This window comes from Pristis pectinata, chromosome 33, assembly GCF_009764475.1.
Source record: "Pristis pectinata isolate sPriPec2 chromosome 33, sPriPec2.1.pri, whole genome shotgun sequence".
Lineage (NCBI taxonomy): Eukaryota > Metazoa > Chordata > Chondrichthyes > Rhinopristiformes > Pristidae > Pristis > Pristis pectinata.
The window spans coordinates 12,898,294-12,919,457 of record NC_067437.1 but is presented as its reverse complement, the minus strand read 5'-3'; the positions used below and the strand labels follow the sequence as shown (position 1 = coordinate 12,919,457).

The following is a 21,164-nucleotide window of genomic DNA, read 5'->3' as shown; positions in this document are numbered from 1 at the left end:
GACAGTCTGCAGCAGGTGCAATTTTTACACATGTATAAAGTGGAAAGCAATCCCTGGTGTAATGACTGTGGACATGAAGCTTTCAGACCTCGTTTACGGATAATCCACAGCACCGGGTGCAGTGTTCTGAGCAGCAGAGGGTGACAGTTTTCCACTTCAATCCGTGGACCCCTGGTCTCCCCCTAACCCCAGGACCTCCCATCCTTCACCCACCACTCCATTCAATTCACCGCGCACTCTTTGACCTCCCCCTCTATCCTCCTTAATATCCTGTCCTCTTCGCCAATTACCTACCCTTTCCCCATCCCTCCCACCTTCCCAGACACCTGTACGTAGCACCAGGATATTTCTGGTGTCAGTAGTAACTCCAGTTGACAGTCCATCACTGATCTGCCTGATTATCCGCTCCCCATGCACTGGAGACAGAATGTTCCTCTGTACACGTGGTACTGCACCTGGAGTCCCTGGAGAAGGGGGTGGGCAGTCATCGGTCCTAGCTTCAATCTGCTGCTTCCTGACAGGCAAAGATATCCTAGGTCACATTTGTCCTCAGTAACCTCACCCACCATGCATTAGACTATACATGGATACCACTGGTAGGTCAGACCTGGTGCTAACCAGCAGTATTACCTTGACCCAGAGGCTACACCAGCAACTGAAGGACATTGGCAAGGACCTCATCCAACTCCGACATGCGACAGCACTGGGAAATTGACATGCAGATCCTAGGTCCACTGGGGAGCTTTGGCAGGTCTCTCATTAACCAGTCGAGCCCTGATGATTCCAACACTGAGGTCTCCACCACCTGATCCCACAAGCTCCCAGGTCAAGCTTATATCAGAACTCCTCTGTATCAATATGGGACTCAAATGGCTGATCAGTGCTCAAGGTGGAAACACTGGTGATCCTTAGACACACCTCCTTAATCCTGGGAGAATTGCTGACATCTATGCTGGGCTGGGAGGTGACTGACTGTCTTGATCCATTGGTGGAAGCCCAGGAAGAATGGGATTGAGAGGGGGGCAAGTAATGTTAACCTGTGGCAAAATCATGACCTCTATCGACTCTGGGGTTTGGTTGGCAGTGGAGAGTGACCTTTAAGCTGGAGGGCGGGATGTGAACAGTGAGGATTTGGGGGGAAAGTGAGAAGTCGAGTGACGGGGTTTTTAAAACCAGGAATGGAAGGAGTTTGGGAGAAGGGGTGGAAGACAGCAGGATGGAGGGTGGGGTGCGATGGTAGTGTAGTGGATTCATCACTGGACTAGTAACCTAGAGGCCAGGACTAACAGAGACCAAAGTTCAAATCCTGCCATTTGCAGTGGTGGAATTTAAATTTGATTAATAATCCAGAATTTTAAAAAAAGGCATTAATAATGATGACAAGCAAATTGTAGAAAACCCATCTCATTCACTGGTGCCCTTCAAGGAAAGAAATCTGCCCCTTGGTCTGACCTACACATGACCCCAGACCTGTTCATGTGGTTGACTCTTTACCCTCTGAAATGGCTGGTAAGCCCATTAAGGCAATAAATGTTGACTGTGTGAACAATGTCCAGGTACCCTAAACAAACAAACAGGGTGGGTGTGGGGTTCAAAGGTTCTTTGATTTTGGGTGGTGTTTATACAAAATCTACCGGGGGGGATTGGAGGGGGGTGGACGAGGCTTTGCTGGATGTCTGGGTGGTGGGAAGGGTGAGAGGTAGAGCAAGGAAACCTCGCAACACCAAGAAATGACACACTGGACATCGCGCCTCTCATCTTCCTCCGCCTGTTCCTCTTCGCCGAGGCTGGCACAGTGACGGGTTCCTCCTGATCCTCGCTCGAGTCTCCCACCGTGAAGATTTCAACCTTCTTGTCAATCTCCTCCACCTCTTCCTGAAAGGCCACGATCTCATTGCTGGCTGGAAACAGGCAGGACAGCGGTCATTTTAACTGTAGGATGGAACAGGCCAAAATCAAGAGTCCCCTTGCACACAGTCACCCTGCACCATGACACCCCTTACCGAGAGAGGCACTGAGGACAGAGGCACCTCCTGAACAGTTTGTCCACTTCCAATAAGACCCACAGGAGAATTTTCCAAATTCCCATTAATTTAACTCTCCCTCCTCCCACATTTAAATTCTTTCCCTCCTGTCCTCTTTGTTCATTCTACAAATCGGCTTCTAATTATGCACGATGATTAATGTAACAAATCATCCCGGTGCTCTTCACTGGAGGTTAACAGAAGAAGTCACACAGAGCCACTTATGGAGACTAAGGCAATTGAACAAAACTTTAACCAAAGAGATAGGTTTAACAAAATTCTATCAGAGAGGTCATAAAAATATATTCAACAATCACAGACTGGAGTAGCCAATTTAGAGTCAGAGATACAACACATGAACAGACCCTTCAACCCACCAGGTCTGTGCCAACTGACAAGCACCCATCAACATTCTCCTCACGTGCCCAGCAACTCCCCCAAGATTCTCCCACTCACACTAGGACTAATTTACAGTGGACAATTGACCTAACAACCCACCTATCTTCGGGATGTGGGAGGAAACTGGAGATTCCCACATGGTCACAGGGAGAACATGTAAACTCCACACAGGCAGCACCTGAGGTTAGAATTGAACCTGGGTCTCTGGAGCTGTGAGACAGCGGTTCTACAAGCTGCCCCAGTAAGGGTCAGTGTCTGTGGGAGCTGTCTGTCCCCCAGTGAGGGGTTCGTGTCTATAGAACTATATAAAGGTGAAAGTCAGCACCTTCAGTAATGGTGAATCTGTGGGGAAAGTATTGGGATCGTCTGGAGTATGGCTAAGCTCAGTGAGTGATCAGCTGGGGGTTTGGAACAACTCCAAGTGTGGGATCCAGCATTCGATGGACGCAGGGGCGAGGAGTCTGAGGATTGGCGGCCGTGCTTTGTGATGTCACAGGGAATAGCCCCTGGTTAGTGATGCTCACCATCAAATTACTACTGCTATTCTTTTCTGATTGGCCACAAGAGCTGAAACTCTTGGACACTGATGGACAATGGAATCAGGAACCTACGCCAGAGTAGATGGTTTTCCAGCAGTGGGGGAGAGTGAGGGAAATGCTGAACAGACGTCTCACACCCATACCAGCCCCTCTTTCTCATTTGTCCACCTCCCTCAGCTACCTTCCACCCCTCGCCCCCTGCTCAACACACACATAGAACCTCCCTGCAGAATTTCACTTCACACCCGTACAACTCTGTGACACTGGGAAGGACGTGATGGGTTTTGATCAGGTCTGACAGAGACTGAATCTCTCTCACCTTCTTTCCACCGCTGCCTTTTCTCTCCTTTTGCTCCCGTTCGTGATTTCACCTTCAGAGGGGTTTGGAGTTTGGCCCCGGTGTCAATCACCTTCAAGTCATTGTCTAATGATTCTGCACAGAATGAACACAAGTGAGAAAGGCAGAGAATGGGGGAGAGAGAGGGACAGACAGCAATTGGAAAAAACAGGGGGTGGGAGGGATGTGAGAGACAGAGACATTGAGAATGGGAGAGAGCAAATCACAGAAAATGTGTGACGATGCACGGTGTGTTGTGTCTGGGCCTTATTAAAGCCACCTTCCAGCACCTGGTCCATAGGTCTCAGCTCTTCAAGTACTCGTTCAGAAACAGTCACTGTCAGAGTCATGGAGCATGGAGACAGGCCTTCGGCCCATCCTGTCCATCAAGTGCCCATCTATACCAATTACCAACACCTGGACCCTTGCCGTCTATGCCTTGGTGATTTAAGTGCTTAGCTAGACACTTCATACATATTGTCAAAGTATCTGTCTCCACCACTCTCTTAGACAGTGCGTTCCAGATTCCAACAATTCTCTGGGTGAGAAAGTTCTTCCTCAGATCCCCTCTAAACCTTTTCATCCTTGCTTATGCCCTCTAGTTTTACACACCTCTACTGTGGGGAAAAGTTTCCTACTATCTACTGTGTCTGGGTCCCTTGTAATTTTATACATCTCCAGCAACATGGAACAATACAGCACAGGGAACAGGCCTTTGGTCTACAATGTCTATGCCAAATGCGATGCCAAATTAAACTGCACATCTGCTTGCACATGGTCTGTATTCCACCATTCCCTGCTGGTTCATATGTCTGTCCAAGTGCCTCTTAAGTGTTGCTATCTTAACTGCTTTCACCACTTCCCCTGGCAACATGTTCCAGGCACCTACCACTCTCTGTATAGGAAAAAACCTGCCTCATAAATCTCCTTTAAACTTTCCTCCTCTCGCCTTAAAACTATGCCCTCTAGTATTTGATATTTCCACCCTGGGAAAAAGACTTACTATCTACACAATCTATGCCTCTCAATTTTATACACTTCTATCAGATCTCCCCTCAGCCTCTGACACTCTAGAGAAAACACCACAAGTTTGTCCAACCTCTCCTTATAGCAAATATACTGATCCAGGCAACATCCTAGTGAAGCCCTTCAGCACCATCTCCAAAGTTTCCACCTCCTTCCTGTAATGCAGTGACCAGAACTGTACACAATACTCCAAGTGTGGCCTAACTAGAGTTTTATACAGTTGCAACATAACTTCCCGACTTTAATACTCAATGCCCCAAATGAAGAAGGTAAGCATGCTCTACACCTTCTTTACCACCTGATCTACGTGGTAGCTATGGACTTGCACCACAAGATCCCTCTGTATATCAATGCTCCCAAGGGCCCTGCTATTAACTGTACACTTTCCTCTTACATTTGACCTCCCAAAGTGCAACACCTCACACTTGTCCAGATTAAACGCCATCTGCCATTTCTCTGCCCATTTTTACAACTGGTTTATATCCCGCTGAATCCTTTGGCAAACTTCCTCACTATCCACAACTCTGCATACTTACTTATCAGCCCACCCACATTTTAGTCCAAATCATTTACATATGACACAAAACAGCAGAGGCCCAAGCACTGATCCTTGCAGAACACCACAGGTCACAGACTTCCAGTCAGAATAATACCCTTCTACCACTTCCCTGTCTTCTATGCCAAGCTAATTTTGAATCCAATCCACCAAGTACAACATCCACTTCCCTCCCCTCAATCACCAGTACCCCATCAGCCTCCTCTGCTCCAAGGAAAACAAACTTAGTCTATCCTGTCCCTCCTCATAACAGAGATGTTCCATGCCAGGCATGCCCAACGAATCTTACTTGCACCCTCTCCAATGCAATGACGGTTTCTGCCTCTAGTACCTCTGCAGGAGCCCTATCCCCCTCTGGTGAAGAACGAGAGTAGATTGGGGAAGGGATGCAGTGAGGGTAAGAAAGGAGTTAAAAGTCAGAAAGCGCAGGCAGGGTGGGATTGGGAACACACACAAACACACGCACACGCACACACACACGAGAGAGAGGTGGCAGCTGTGTCAAAGGGAGAATGTAACCTGCTTCAGGATTGGGTCTCTTGGAATGCGATTTGCCCTGGATTTCCAAGGCACTTCCCTGTCAACTGGAGGGTGACAATGAAAGACCATTGGGAGGATGGATTGCTGATCAAACTGTTCACTGCCTGATGAGGTACTGGAGGCACAAACACTCATTGCACTGGAGAGGGTGCAGAGGGGATTCATCAGGATGTCACCTGGGATGGAGCATTTCAGTTATGAGGGTTAATCAATGTCTGAAAAAGGGGTAATTAAACTGTCTTGAGGTCACTATCTTGGAGTGAACTTAGACTCCAACTTCTGGCAAACTAACTGATGAGGCTAAAAGACAAGCATGGTTTGACTTATCCAGCTGACCCCTACAAGATTCAATTCTGTATGATGCTAACTAGTAAATGCCAACAGTGGACGTTACTGTGTCTGTATATATCTGTGAGTGCCCATGTTCTGTGTGGTGAAGAGTTTCAGGAGGAAGAGCTGAGCTTCAGCACACCATGAGCAATCAACGTTTGAAGAGACTCAGACCTTTCTTCACTCTCAGTCCTCTCTCGGCCTTTACCGCTGGGTGTTCACACAGCTCGAAGAGATTCTGTGGATCCTCCGCAACATTCGCCTGCAGTTCCTCCACGGACACCTCCAGCACATCTGTGGTATCAGGAAACAGCAACATAGATCAACATAGAGACTGTGAGGGTCGACACCAAGGACGAGGAGGACGGGTGAGATGAGGAGGAGTTGGTGGGAGCACAGCATTGTTCCACCACCTGTCTTCCTTCCTGAGCTTGGTCAGTGGGATGGATCCCTCTGTACTCACAGAGAGCCCTGGACTGTTCCAGCTCCCAGGCAGAAATACAGACCATGTCTGTCGGCTCCACTCTGGATAGTCAACCATTCAAATGGACCATCCCCAAGAGCTGGCCACTCTGTAATCAACAGATGATGTCTGATGCAAGGTTTCCATCCAAGCTGTTCCAGGTGTTGTGCAGTCAGCCCGGTCTCCTGGGGGGAGCAATCCTCCAGAGAAACCCCGGGTGATGGGACAGCCACCAGCTTCCCCATTTTTGCCCAATCACCCTCTGTTACCTTCAAACCCCTACTCCATCAATCTTTCAAATAGTTTGTGCTTTGGCTCTCTGCATTGTCACCTTCCCACAAAGAGACACGGTGGTGTAGCGGTCAGCGTCACGCTTTACAGCGCCAGCGACCCGGGTTCAATTCCTGCCGCTGTCTGTGAGGAGTTTGTATGTTCTCCCCATGTCTGCGTAGGTTTCCTCCGGGTGCTCCGGTTTCCTCCCACATTCCAAAGACGTACGGGTTAGGAAGTTGAGGGCATGCTATGTTGGCGCCAGAAGCGTGGCGACACTTGCGGGCTGCCCCCAGAACACTCTACACACAAAGATGCACTTCACTGTGTGTTTCGACGTACATGTGACTAATAAGGATATCTATCTTCTCTATATCCTCTAGATATCTTATCTTGTATTGCTGCAAAAATCAGGGGCAGGCCAGAGTACTGGGAACATTTTAAACCAGCAAGAAATCCAGACAGAACAGGATTGTCGCCGAATATATAACAGGGAAGGAAGTGGCTAAAATGGACATTGGTGCCTTAGAGGATGAGACTGGGGAATTAATAATGGAAAGGAGAGACTCTGAACAATTTTTCATTTGTCTTCACAAGAGAAGACATAATAATGGAAAACCAGGAGGCAAAAGGGAGGGAGGACTTGAGCCAATCACTTGGGAAAAGGCACAAACTAATGAGGCTAAAGGCCACGAAATCCCCTGGACCTGCTGGTACACGTCCTAGGGACACTGACGAGACAATTGTGAATAGATTGGTTTGGATATTCCAAAATTCCCTAGATCCTGGAACGATTCCAGCAGATTAGAAATCCTATTGGGATTAGAAATCATTGTCAACAGCCCCACTCAGCCCTGTCTGAGGCAGAGACCTAACATTTGTTAGAATCCATTATTAAGGACATTTAGAAAATCATAAAACAACTATGCAGAGCCAGTGAGGTTTTATTAAATGGAAGTTTTGTGCTTGAGGACGAAAGAGCAGAAGAGATAAAGGGGAACCAATGGATGCAGTGCATTTGAATTTCTAAAAACATTTGAAGTGCTACATAAGAGGTTACTTCATAAACCAAGAGTTTGTTGGCATGGATAAAGGATTGGCTAACCAACAGGAGTGTGGAAAAATGGATAATTTTCATCTTGGCAAATTATAAATTGTGGGATTTCACAGGAATCAGCGCTGGGTCCTCAACTACCTGACGATGGTGATGTCTTTATCAGTCACATGTACATCGAAACACACAGTGAAATGCATCTTTTGCATAGAGTGTTCTGGGGGCAGCCCGCAAGTGTCGCCACGCTTCTGGCGCCAACGTAGCACGCCCACAACTTCCTAACCCGTACGTCTTTGGAATGTGGGAGGAAACCAGAGCACCCGGAGGAAACCCACGCAGACACGGGGAGAACGTACAAACTCCTTACAGACAGCAGCCGGAATTGAACCCGGGTCGCTGGCGCTGTAAAGCGTTACGCTAACCGCTACACTACCGTGCCTGCCCCTGTTACATCTGCTGATAATACTTAGAGTAGTGTCAAGTGCATTGTAGCCAAGTTTGCTGGCAATATAAAGATAGGTAGAAGAGCAAGGACAAAAGCATCTATGTAGAAATATAGATTGGTTACGTGAGGGAAAACCTTGGCAGATGGAGTAAATGGGGGCAAATATGAGATTAACAGATGAATAGAAAGAAAAACATGTAAGTGGAGAGAGAATGCTAGTGTAAGAAGGATATTGACACCCTCATACATGAAGCATAGAAATTTAGCATGTAGATACAACAAGTAATTAAGGCGGCAAATGGAACTTTAGCTTCACTGCAAGGAACACGGGAGTCCAAATGCAAGGAAGATTTGCCACAAATACAGAAGGCTTTGGTGAGACTGAACCTGAAGTACTGCATACATTTTTGATCTCCATATACAAGGAGGGATGTACCTGCTATGGGGCAGTTCAGAGCAAGTTCATTTCTGGGACAAAGGGTTTGTCTTATAAGGAATGGTTGAGTAGGTTGGGCCAAATGCAGTGAAGTTTAGAAGAATGAGAGGCATATTAAAGGGCAGAGCAGGCTCCTATTTCTAGGTTCTTAGATGATCCAGCCTCATCTCAAACTGACCCGACTCCATAGACACAACATTTCTCAATCCAGCTCCATGTCAATCCCTTGAAATCCAGAACTCCATAGAGCCAAATTGTCACCAAGCACCTCATCATTGTCATCTTAGCTCCTGGTCTGAAGCTTTCCATCAAGGCCTCATCCATACCTTCTTCTAGATTCCACGCCTCTTCCTTGTTAGTTACAGCCATGTCGTGAATATCTCGGTCCAGAAGTGAGCAGTCCCCGTTATCAAGAGACTCTAAACGGAGCTGGGTGCTGGAAATCTCCTCCACAGGGATCTTACTGGAAAAGTCTTGTAAGGATGTGATGGAGAGAAAAATTGGAGATTGTTAAAGAAAACCACACCCATACCTCTGGTCTGTTGGTCACCTGCTAACTGTCCTCAGTCCCACCCACCAACATCTCAACCTGAATCCTCCCCCTCCTCTGCTAAAAGAATCTTCAGCTGCTCAATACGGAGGTCTCCAAGCTCACAGGCAGGTCTAAGTAGAGGCATTCCACGCTGCTTAATCTCAGCCTCTTCACATGGCACCTAGATCATGTGTATGTTGATTAAATGACCCAGTTCCTTGGAACTAAGATTTGCCATACTAAATTCCTCCTGATTCTCCTGTTCTAATCTTATCATTTCCCTCTTTCTGCTCAGCCTTTACATTAATGCCCTCCTTGACCCAGACACTTTCCCTCCCATAGAAATCTCCTTTCTAACAAAGACCAATTCTATGGAGGTAACACATATCAAAGACCATACCCCTAACCCACTGACTGAGAGACAATTCCAAACCTATGCCATAATTAGATGATGGGCCAAATACTTCTGTGCCAGGTTGCTCTCTGCAGCGTCCAGGAGATTAATCTCATACCCAAGAGACTCAGGGACAATAGACAACCCACCTGTTGTGCGAGAGTAGATGTAGTACCTGCAAGCACATTAATACTGTGTGTTTCAAATGAAGATGACTGCTCTTCAGCCTTTTTTAGTTGCCTGGGCTTCACCTTGGCATCAGGGTTAGCCTGAACCATTAGAATATCCTGTCGTTTCCGTCTCTGTTTCTGTTTCAAGAGATTCCACTGAGAAAACAGGGACAAGTAAGCATTAGACTGATTATAGCACATGCAGATTCAGAGTTAAGCTCCCTCTACATTGTCCCAATTACTCCCAGCACAGGTACAGAGTTAGAGTATTACTATAACCCTTGTTAAAAATAAAAATCCTAGAGCAAGGATATTAGGAGTAAGATCCAGAGGGAAGCCCCTCTACATTATCCAATCAAATACACCCAAGGATGGGTATATAAATGGTGCGTAAGAGGCACTTAGACAGGCACATGAATGTGCAGGAATGGAGGTGTATGGATCATGTGCCAGCAGAAAGGTTTGGTTTAGTTTGGCATTGTGGTTGGCACAGACCTGTGCTGCGCTGCTCTATGTTCTATAAATGGATTAGATGAAGTGTAAAGCTCCACTTACATTGTTCAATCAAATAATCCCAGGGCACGGACAGCTCAGGTTCGATACACTCTCTATATGGCCCCATAATCTACCCCCAAGGAAGAAGCGACACAGTTAGATACAAGTGAAGCTCATTCCACATGCTCCCAATCCTGCACCAAACATCCAATGGATGCAGACACTGCTGGAACATCTCAACAGTTACAAACCCACCATTTCAGGGGATGCCTGGCCACTTACCTGATTGTCAAGCCTCTGCTGGCGCAGTCTCTGGCCATCCTCATCCAAGACACTGTGTGGGGAGCAGAGACACAGGATGTCAACGTACACATCACAGGCAGTGAATTGGGGGGGGGGGGGGGTGGTGGGTGGAATGGTGTGAAGTTGGGGGCAGTGTAGAACAGGGGAGTGAGGTTGAGGAACCTTGGTGGGGAAGGAGGTGCAGAGGTGGGCATGGAGTAGGGGGAGGTAGAAAGGTGGTGGTGAAACTGGATGGATGGTGGGGAAGGAGGTTTGAGTGGAGCAGAGTGAGGGGACGATGTGGAAGGGGGAAGGAGGTGGCCGTGGAGGAGGTGGGATTGGGTTGGTGGGACTGGGAGTGGAGAAGCAGGAGATGGGTCTATGTTGGAGGTGAGGAAGGCGGAGGGCGAGAACCAGGTGTGGAGTAGGAGGGATTGCTGTGGATAAGGGCGGGAACGTGTGGAGTGCGTCTGGGGGTGTGCACCAGCAGTGGCAGGCAAGGGTGGATTGTGTGCAGGGGCAGAGGGGTGTTGCCTCAGGGAACATTTGTGCTCTCGTGCTGGGCAGAATGCAGAGCTGGGGGTAGAATGAGGGGCAAGAGCAGAGCTGGCGAAGGCAAAGCAACATCTCTCACCCGTGCCCTTGACAAATGGATTCACAAAGAAAAATATATCTTAAAGGAAGGAAAATAAACATCTGGAACTAAAAATGGCAGAAAGCAAATTCAACTTTACCTTCCTGGGAGCATTGTAGAATAAACTGAAGAATTCTCAGTCCTGGGATCAGACACACAGTGAGGGAGGGAGGGAGAGACAGATGGAGGAAGATGGAGAGACAGAGTTACTATTAATAAACTAACATTTGTCTAGTTACCATGACTATGTTTCCTGTATCCAAGGGTTGCATTGGATTCTCCCAGTACCACCACACTAACTTGCATTTGCACAGAGTATTTAATGTGATAAAACAGCCCAGGGTGCTGCTCAGGAGTGTTGCCAGATAGAAAACAGACACCGAGCCACATAAAGAGATGTTGAGACAGCCAATCAAATGCATGGCTTTTAAGAAGCATCTTGAAAAGAGGAGAGAGGTGGAGGATTGGGTGGAAAATCCCAGAGTTTAAAATTCAGGCAGCTGAAGTCATATCCAGGAATGGACAAGAGGCCAGAACTGAAGGAATGAGAGATGAAGGATCATCAGGCAGGGGCAAATAATATTCAGCATTAGATGGGCTAGTGATGGCTCAGTCATATGGTCCAACCCAGTCACGTGATCAGAATTAAATGCTACGCCAATTTTGTGACCAGCCCAGGCAAGTTTCTGGGCAAGGGGAGGGGTGGAGCTGGTGACTGGGTAACAAAGTTTATGACAGGAATTGAAAATGTTAGCTTTGGTCTTTTCAATAGTTAGTCAAAAACTTACTGTTTTTCCAGAATAGGACAATACTGGAGTTAAATCAGGGGAGAGTGAAGGAGTGGGTCTAGGGAGTGATGACGAGGATAATGCTCGATGTAAAATCCAGAGCACTTGCCCCCGCAACCTTCCCAAACGATTGGCTGAGGTTACACCATTTTAACGTATCATCGGCACATGTTGTCAGCATGATAACTTTGTCCTTCCAGTAGAGCCAGTGTCCTTTATACAGTCATTTCACCTTGAGGAAGTGAGGTAAAGGTTCTCCCAAGAAGCTGATAGATTAAAGTTGGCAATTTAAAGCAGATCAGAACCTGCTCCAGCTGTCAGGAGATTTTAGTCTCCAGAAGAACCTGCTAAGATTCATCAATGTAACAGCATCCTTGCACTAACTTTCAGATCTGTTATTTGCAATGCTACTTCCTTCCTTTATTTTAGTTTCCCACGTGGACACTCGCTATGACCCCATCAACAACCAGCTGAGTGTCCACGTATGAAGTCGGAGCGAGACTAACTCCCTCAGACAAGACTGGGAATGTGGCTCGTCAGAAATCAGAGAAGACATAGGAGTGCCCTTTAGTGGGGAGCTATTCAATTCAAACCTTCAGGGTTGACAGGTTGCAGATGATATCACATGGATGACTAATTATTGGAAGGTGCAGTCAAGGTAAATTATCTAATTGGTGGATGTGGCGTGATACCACTCTCATTCACGTCACTGACAGAAGCCAGACTGACAGAGTTGAAGAAACATTTAAAGTTTTTACTCAAAGCCTGTATTATACTTCCTCCTCCACACCTGCCCCTTTCCTTAGCAGGGATGTCAGTAAAGGACATTGATTTAAGTTAATTGAGAGAAGGATTAGAAGGGATTTTCAATGTATTTATTACCCCTAAAAAGTTGAAGGGTTGGGAACTCACTACCTACTAGGGCAATGAGAAGCAGAAACACTCGTCACACGTCTCCACATTACATTCCACCTGCACACACTGACCCATTCGCTTTACTTCATTTTTGGACATCAGTCTGTGGCATCAATTTCTATGATTTTAGGACTCTCCCCCTGCTCAGCCCCATGGTATACCCTTCACCCCATTCTCCCCACACAGCCCCCTCGCATTCCCTCTTTCCCCACACAGCCCCATGATTATATCCTCCCCACCTCACTCACCCCCCAGTATACCCTTTCCCTCATTCTTCCCACATTCACACCTATTACATTCCCTCTCTACATGTGCTGACACCCAGTATTAACTCATCTTTCTAGCTTCTGAGACATACTGGAAACTTTCCTGTCAGGTTATCCCTTCCCCCAAAAATCAACCTGAAAGCCTTACCACTGCAGTCCCATTCACTTCATCGTCTCTTGACCCTTTGCCCTTCACCTGGCCTCTAAAGAACACACCAAGGACTGGATGTCATTGAGAAAAGTGTGATGGGAGCAGGGTAGGTCCCAGGGTAGTATTCCACCATAATACTCACAGATCACTGCTGCACTCCACTTGCAAACCATCCCGCTCAAAAGACATCCTGATACAAAAATGAGTGTGGGAAGCAAAAGGAGGGCTGTGTGTAAAACGACAGCAGGTGACAGTGAGAAACTGAGCCTTGAGAGAGCTAATCTCTCAAATGCTGATGCCCAAATTAGAGAGTAATCGGATTGACAAGGGTTTAATGCAGAACAACTGAGCTCTGGTGACTGGTTCAAAGTGACTGGTTAAAGACCTGCAAATAAAGAGGGGCGCGGGAGAAAAGGACAGTGGGTCTCACCCCCATTCCAGAAACCAATCACCTTTCTCCTGCCTGTCACTGGATCTCAGCCGCTCCTCTGGCGCCATTGCCACAGAGAATTAGCACCCTGGAGCCAGACATTGGGTTTCATCCACTCTGGAGTCATGCCTTAGCCCTTACCCTTGGTCCCAACCTGGAGACAGGCAAGGGGAGCCATGCATGAGTTCTCGCACCTTCCACTGGTGCCCCCTGACTTCCATCCCTGGAGTACCTTCCTCTGAACTCTGGCCTTCCCTACCTGGCCATGTCCACTGCCATGGAACTCATCATCCACACGCCGCTACTTCCGGCTCAGCTTCAGGCGCCCCGTCATAAACAGACATGGACTCTGTCATTGGCCCGCGGTTTCCGTGGCTACCATACGTCACCATAAGGCTGGAACGCCCTCCTTTGTAACGTAACGCATTTGGCTGAGTCCTTGAAGGGACACGCAGCTCCGTCCGGAGTCTGCTCTCGCTGTTTGGGGCGTATCCAGCGGCGCTCTGGAGATGCAGCTTTGAATTGGGAGCCTCCAGATCCCATAGAATGGCATCGTTGTGGCCAACGATAGTCAATATTATATTTATATCGAGAAAGACTTGCATTTCTACACAACTTTCCCAAAACACTTCACTTCCACTGAAGCACTTTCAAAGCCATTTATAAAGCACCAGCAAACACAAATTGTGCAGCAAGAGTCCTTAAGTGATGAGTAGGTCTCAAATTTAAATGATGTGAACAACATTGCCTTTCTCTGAATTGTCAATGTGGAAAATTGCTCCAAATTCACATAAACAGGACGATGACTGGTTGTTATTGGTATTGGTTTATTATTGTCACTTGTACCGAGGTACATTGAAAAACTTGTTTTGCATACCGATCGTACAGATCAATTCATTACACAGTGCATTGAGGTAGTACAGGGTAAAAACAATAACAGAATACAAAGTAGAGTGTCACAGCTACAGGGAAGTGCATTGCAGGTAGACAATAAAGTGCAAGCTCAAAGAAGGTAGATTGTGAGGTCAAGAGTCCATCTCATCGTATAAGGGAACCATTCAATAGTCTTATCACCGTGGGATAGAAGCTGTCGTTGAGCCTGGTGGTATGTGCCCTCAGGCTCCTGTATCTTCTGCGTGATGGGAGAAGAGAGAATGACCCGGGTGAGTGCGGTCTTTGATTATGCTGGCTGCTTCACCAAGGCAGCGAGAGGTATACACAGAGTCCGTGGAGGGGAGGCTGGTTTCCGTGACACACTGGGCTGTGTCCACAACTCTCTGCAGTTTCTTGTGGTCCTGGGCAGAGCAGTTGCCATACCAAGCCATGATGCATCTAGATGGGATGCTTTCTATGGTGCATTGATAAAAGTTGGTGAATGTCAAAGGGGACATGCCAAACTTCTTTAGCCTCCTGAGGAAGCAGAGGTGCTGGTGAGCTTTCTTGGCCATGGCATCTAACTCACCCGATCAGTCTTCTTTGAATCATCAGGCAAGTGATACAGCATAGCGTTGTACTGCACGGAAACAGGCCCTTCGGCTCGACTCGTCCAAGCCAACCAAGATGCTTATCTTCTCATTTCCTGAATTTGGCCCATATTCCTCTTTTCTCTCCATGTCGTTGTCCAAATGCTTTTTAAAAGCTGTGATTCTAGTTGATAGAAGGTGCTAACTACTGGCATTTCCACACCAACAACCTGCCTGGGTTGGGTTCCAACAGCATCACTGCAACGATAGATCTCATCACAGCATTGGACCAAACGCGGACCAAAGTGCGGAATTTCAGAGGTGAGGTGACACCAAGGCAACATTTGACTGAATGTGGCATCAGTCAACCTGTAAAGTATAAGTCAATGGGCATCAATGGGAAAAGAGCAGCACTGTAGCAAGTGCGGCTGTGTCACAGCTCCCATGGCCCAGGCTCGACTCTGACCATGCACTAGAGTTTGCATGTTCTACTTATTACTGCATGGGTCTCCTCCAGGTGCTCCAGTTTCCTCCAATATCCCAAAAAAGAAGTGCAGGTTGGTAGGATAATTGGTGCTGTAAATTACCCCCAGTGAAGTTGGCTGGTGGGATAATCAGGGGGAGGTTAGTGTGTGTGTGTGAGACAATAGGTTACAGAGAAATAAGTGGGGAGTGGGATTGATGGGATTGCTGTGAGATCCAGCATAGACTTAAAGGGCCAGATGGCTTGTTTCTATGTTGTAAAGAAATATAAAAACACTCCAATGCTTGGACTTGTTCCTTGCTAAAAGGAAGATGCTTGTGGTTGGGGAGCTTAATCATCCCAGCTCTAATCACAATCATTCCTCAGGGCAGTGTCCTAGGCCCAACCAACTTCATCTGCTTCATCAATAACCTTCCTTCTATCATAAGATCAGAAGAGGGGATGATTGCTGCTGATTACACAATGTTCAGTGCCTTTCGCAATCCTTCAACAAATGAAGCAGCCCGTACCTGCATGGCAGCGTAGTGGTTAGTGTAATGCTATCACAGCGCCAGCAACCTGGGTTCAATTCTGGCCACTGTCTGTAAGGAGTTTGTATGTTCTCCCCGTGTCAGCGTGAGTTTCCTCTGGGTGCTCCAGTTTCCTCCCACATTCCAAAGACGTACGGGTTAGGAAGTTGTGGGCATGCTACATTGGTGCCGGAAGCGTGCAAAAGATGTATTTCACTGAGTGCTTCGATGTACATGTGACTAATAAAGGTATCTTATCTTATCTTAGCAAGACCTAGTCAACATTCAGAAATGAGATAATAAGTGGTACATAACATTCATGTCACAAAAGTGACAGGTAATGACCAGCTACAACAAGACAAAGTCTAACCATCTACCTTAATCTTCAATGGCGTTTCAATGGGACTTTAGCAAGTCCTTTGACAAGGTCCCATATGGCAGACCGGTCTGGAAAGTTAGGTCCAATGGAATTCAGGGAGAGCTGGTTAGGTGGATTCAAAATTGGCTCGGGGGTAGGAAACAGAGAGTGGTGGTTGAAGGCTGTTTCTCGGAATGGAGACCGGTGACTAGTGGTGTGTCCCAGGGGTCGGTGTTGGGATCCTCCCTATTCGTTATTTATATCAGTGATTTGGATGCGAATACACAAGGCTTGATCAGTAAATTTGTGGATGATACAAAACTAGGAGGTGTTGTTGACAGTGAAGAAGATTGTCATAGATTACTGGGGCATCTTGATCAGTTAGGGAAGTGGGCCAAGGAGTGGCAAATGGATTTCAATACAGATAAGTGTGTGGTGATGCAGGTACATTGTATAATTTAAGAAGCAGTCGGACAGGTACATGGAGGGGTTGGTCTTCCAGGGATATAGGCCGAATGCAGGAAATTGGGACTATCTGGGTGGGCACCATGGTCAGCATGGACTAGTTGGGCTGAAGGGCCTGTATCCGTGCTGTATTACTCTATGGATCTAATTGCCGAATCCCCCACCTGCAACATCCTAGGGTTACCAGAAATTCGACAGGAACAGCAATATGAATGTAAGGTCTAAAAGAGCAGGGTGGGGGCTGGATATCTTGAGGTGATTGACTCCTCTCCTGACACCCAAAAGCCTTTAACCAAGGCATAAGGCAAGAGTACAGTGGAACACTCTCCATGCCAGGACGAGTGGAGTTCTAACCATTCTGAAGAAGTCCAACACCACCCAAAGCTGTCTTCTTGACTGGTGCCCCATTGATCCCTTTAAACACTCATTCCCTCCATCACCAACATACATGGTTGCAGTGTGTTTCATCTACAAAATGCACTGAAGTTACTCACCTATTCTATTCCAACAGCATCTCTCAAACCCATGACCTCTATCGCCAAGAAGGAGAAGACCTGGTGCAAGGAAACACCATCAGCTCCAGGTTCCCCTCTTACTCGCACCATCTTGATTTGGAAAATTAGTTCTTCATCATCACTAAATTTTTGTAGGTGGCACACACTGTAGCCACTGTGCAACAGTGGTGGATGGAACAAATGGATGGGAGCCAATTAAGTGAGCTGCTTTGTTCTGGATGACGTCAAACTTTTTGAGTGTTGGCATTGCATTCAAATGGCTAAGTGGAGAATATTCCATCCTGCTTTGTGTCTTGTACACATGGAAAACCTTTGCAAGATGCATGGCCTTTGACTGGCTCTTGTAGCCACAGCATTTAGTTAGTGCAATTATATTTTTGATTGGTAATGATGATAATCATGTTGGTAGTAATGTTGAACAGTTAGAGAAGTTGGTTAGACTAACCAATTTGTGGGAGATACTCATCGCTTGGTAGTTGTGTTATATTTACACTTGCTACTTATCAGTCCCTGCCAGATTCTTGCTGTACGTTGGCCTGAGCTATTGCAATAATCAGAAAACATCTTCCTTCCTGATTTCACAATGGAAAGAGTATCATTGCTGATGGAGTTGGAAAGGGTTGGGTCTGGAACACTCCTGCAGAACTCTGCACCAAAGTCAGAGTCATCTGTGAACTGTCTGTGTCATAGTCCCAACTGCTAGCCCTCGATTCGGCCCCATTGATAGTGCCTTGTTGTGCAGCACATGGATTCCATGCACTACTAATTGCATAATGACATACACCTGAGTCCCATCAGGAGACTAGCATAAGAACCCCGGTTTCACTAGTGCTGGTTGCCAGAGTATTGATCCACTTTAGGGTATCTTGACTGCTTGGAGCTTTCCAACTCTAGAGCAATCCTGGTTTTGCTGCATCTCCTTGAAAATCCTGTTTCCATGTTGGGACTGTCTCAGAGTCCTGAGGCAAGATCCCTTCTGGTTGCCGCCTGCATTCAGTTCTGAGGAAGTATCCCGACTCTAGTCTTGTACTGGGGTTCTGTGAGATGGATCGGCTGGTTAAGTGGTGTCACAACAACAATCTTGCACTCAATGTCAGCAAGACCAAGGAATTGACTGTGGACTTCAGGAAGGGGCAGTCGGGAGAACACACACTAGTCCTCGTTAAGGGTCAGCAGTGGAAAGGGTGAGCAGCTTCAAGTTCCTGGGTGTAAATAACTCAGAGGATCTATCCTGGGCCTAACACACTGATGCAATCATGAAGAAGGCATGCTGATGGCTCGATGTCATTAGGAGTTTGAGGAGATTTGGTACGTCACCAAAGACTCTTGCAAATTTCTACGGATGTGCGGTGGAGAGCATTCTGACTAGTTGCATCACCACCTGGTATGGAGGTTCCAATGTGCAGGATCAAAAGAGGATGCAGTGGGTTGTAGACTCGGCCAGCTCCATTATGGTCACAACCCTCAAGGACACCTTCAAGAGGTAGTGCCTCAGAAGGTGGCATCCATCATTTAGGACCCTCACCATCTGGGACATGCCTTCCTCTCATTAATACCATCAGGGAGGAGGTACAGGAGCCTGAAGACCCACACTCAACATTTTAGGAACAGTTCCCTCCCCTCTGCCTTCAGACTTTTGAATGGTCCATGAACACTACCTCATTATTCCTCTTTTGCACTATTTATTTATTTAAACTTTGGTAACTTATAGTAAATTTTATGTCTTGCACTGTACTGCTGCTGCAAAACAACACATTTCATGATGTATGTCAGTGATAATAAACCTGATTCTGAAGTATTCATTAGGACCTCAACTATACTTTCTGGCTCCATGTACAGATTACCCCTATTTTCCCTAATGAGCCCTACTCTTTCCCTGGTTTTTTTGTCAATGTACCTATAAAACACCTTTGTATTTACCTTAAACTTGCCAGTGATATTATGTGACCCCTCCTTGCCTTCATAATTTCCTTTTTTAGCATCTCTGTACACTTTTTGGACTCTCCTCCATCTATAGTTCTCCAAACATGCTATATTCTTCCTTATTTCTCTTCATCCAACCTTTGTTATTCCTGGACGTTCAGGGTTCCCTGTACTTGTCCTTGGCTTTCACTCTTACAGGAACATGATGGCCCTGAACTCTTATTATTTCTCCTTTGCTCCCCTCGTACAGATGTAGCTTTACTTGTAAGTCAATGCTTGCAGTTTACCTTTGCCAAGTCCTGTCTTATTTTAATGAAATTAGCCTCCCCCCAACTTAACAGCTTCATTCCTGGCCCATCCTTATCTTTTTCCATAGTCACCTTGAAATACGTTTATATCATTATGGTGACCATCTCCAAAATGCTTCCCCACTGACACTCCCTCCATCTGACCAGCTCCACTCCCTAAGATCCTGTAATGCTCCTTCCCTCATTGGACTATCCAGATACTGTGTCAAAAAGATCTCCTGGACCAATCTCAAAAATTTTGACCCCTTTGAGCCTAAAGCAACCCCAGTTAATATTTCAGAAATTGAAATCCCCTAGTACTATAACCCAATCTTATCACATCTCTCTGCTATTTGCCTATGTATTTATTCCTCTATGTCCTGTTGACCGTTAGGTAGTCTGTCATACACCACCAGGAAGGTGAGACACCCTTTTTGTTCCTAATCTCTACCCATATGGCCTCATTTAAGGAGCCTTCTAGAATATCCTCCCTCAGTACTGAAGTAATGCAGTCCTTGACCAACAGTGCAATGCCATCTCCCCTTCTACATTCCCCTCTGTCAGGCCTGAAAATTCTGTACCTCGGGATAATGAATTGCCATTCCTGCCGGTCTTTCAACCATGTCTCAATGATGACAACAATATTGTAGTCCCATACGTTAACTGAAGCTTTGCGTTCACCTTCCTAAAACCTGCACCATCCCTTCAGCCGAGCATTCATCTGACCTATTCTTCTGTTCCTCTATTCACTAGCTCATGGCGCCAGAAGCAATCCAGAGATTGCAACCTTTGACTTCTACTCTTTAATTGACTACCTACCTCCCTAAACCTATATTGCAAGACCTCACCCTTCTCCTACTGAGATTGTTGGTACCTATAGGCTCTTGAACCAATTTGAAAAACCCTAACACTACCTCAGACTATATTTCTTTTTCTCTCTCTTTACTTACACTAGTGTCATTATGTTTATTTTGTCATGTAAGTTATGTATAATTTATATTAATGAGTTTATGCTAACATGTTTGTCATATCTGTAACATACTGTGCTGCTGAAAGCTAATTTTCATAGCATTTATACCCTGTGTACGTATGCCTGACAATAACTTTGAACTTGAACATACAAGGTTGTGGCACCGGAAACAATCCAGTGCTTTAAATCTTTGAGATCTTGCTCTTTAAATGGCTATCTAGCTCCCTAAATTCACGTTGCAGGACCTCATCCCTTCTCTTACCTATGCTGTTGGTACCAATACATACCAGGATCACTGCCTGCTATGACCATTTGCCGCATGCCCTTTTTACTGGGCACCTGCATCCTTGCTTCAGCAAGTTGCACCCCACTTTTGGGCATCTCCATTGTTGCTCTTTTGCACTCCTTAATGACCAAGGGTTGCCCCATCCCAACTCACGGCTTGATGGTTATGGTGGGATATGGTTAGGACAGGGGTGTTGGTGGGAGAAGATACTGCTGGCAACTCACTAGACCCAATGGATCTCCAGTTGTGAGTTGCTGGATCCATTCTCCATCCATCCCATGTGGCAGAAGGGTCGTCCAGGTAACCTACAACCAGACTGGGCGTGTTCCATGTCGGTGATGATGTCACAGCACCGGCTGTCACTCAAGTCCAGGGCACCCCGCTTGCTGACGCACGACGTAAAAAGAAGTGCGTGCGTTGACGTCATC

At 46.6% G+C, this 21,164-nt stretch overlaps 1 protein-coding gene across 1 annotated transcript in view; it reads right to left on the bottom strand.

Moving 5' to 3' along the window:
* The window catches only part of LOC127585423 (tubby protein homolog), a 33,854-nt gene extending 12,691 nt beyond the window's left edge, over nucleotides 1-21,163 (bottom strand). Inside the window, exons 1-7 of the mRNA XM_052042848.1 lie at nucleotides 20,961-21,163; nucleotides 10,293-10,344; nucleotides 9,521-9,671; nucleotides 8,746-8,892; nucleotides 5,926-6,045; nucleotides 3,282-3,395; nucleotides 1,740-1,901 (exon numbers count right to left, since the gene is read on the bottom strand). Coding sequence (XP_051898808.1) covers nucleotides 1,740-1,901; nucleotides 3,282-3,395; nucleotides 5,926-6,045; nucleotides 8,746-8,892; nucleotides 9,521-9,671; nucleotides 10,293-10,344; nucleotides 20,961-21,163 — 949 coding nt within the window. The remainder of the gene's footprint in view (nucleotides 1-1,739; nucleotides 1,902-3,281; nucleotides 3,396-5,925; nucleotides 6,046-8,745; nucleotides 8,893-9,520; nucleotides 9,672-10,292; nucleotides 10,345-20,960) is intronic.
* Nucleotide 21,164: the final 1 nt, after the last annotated feature.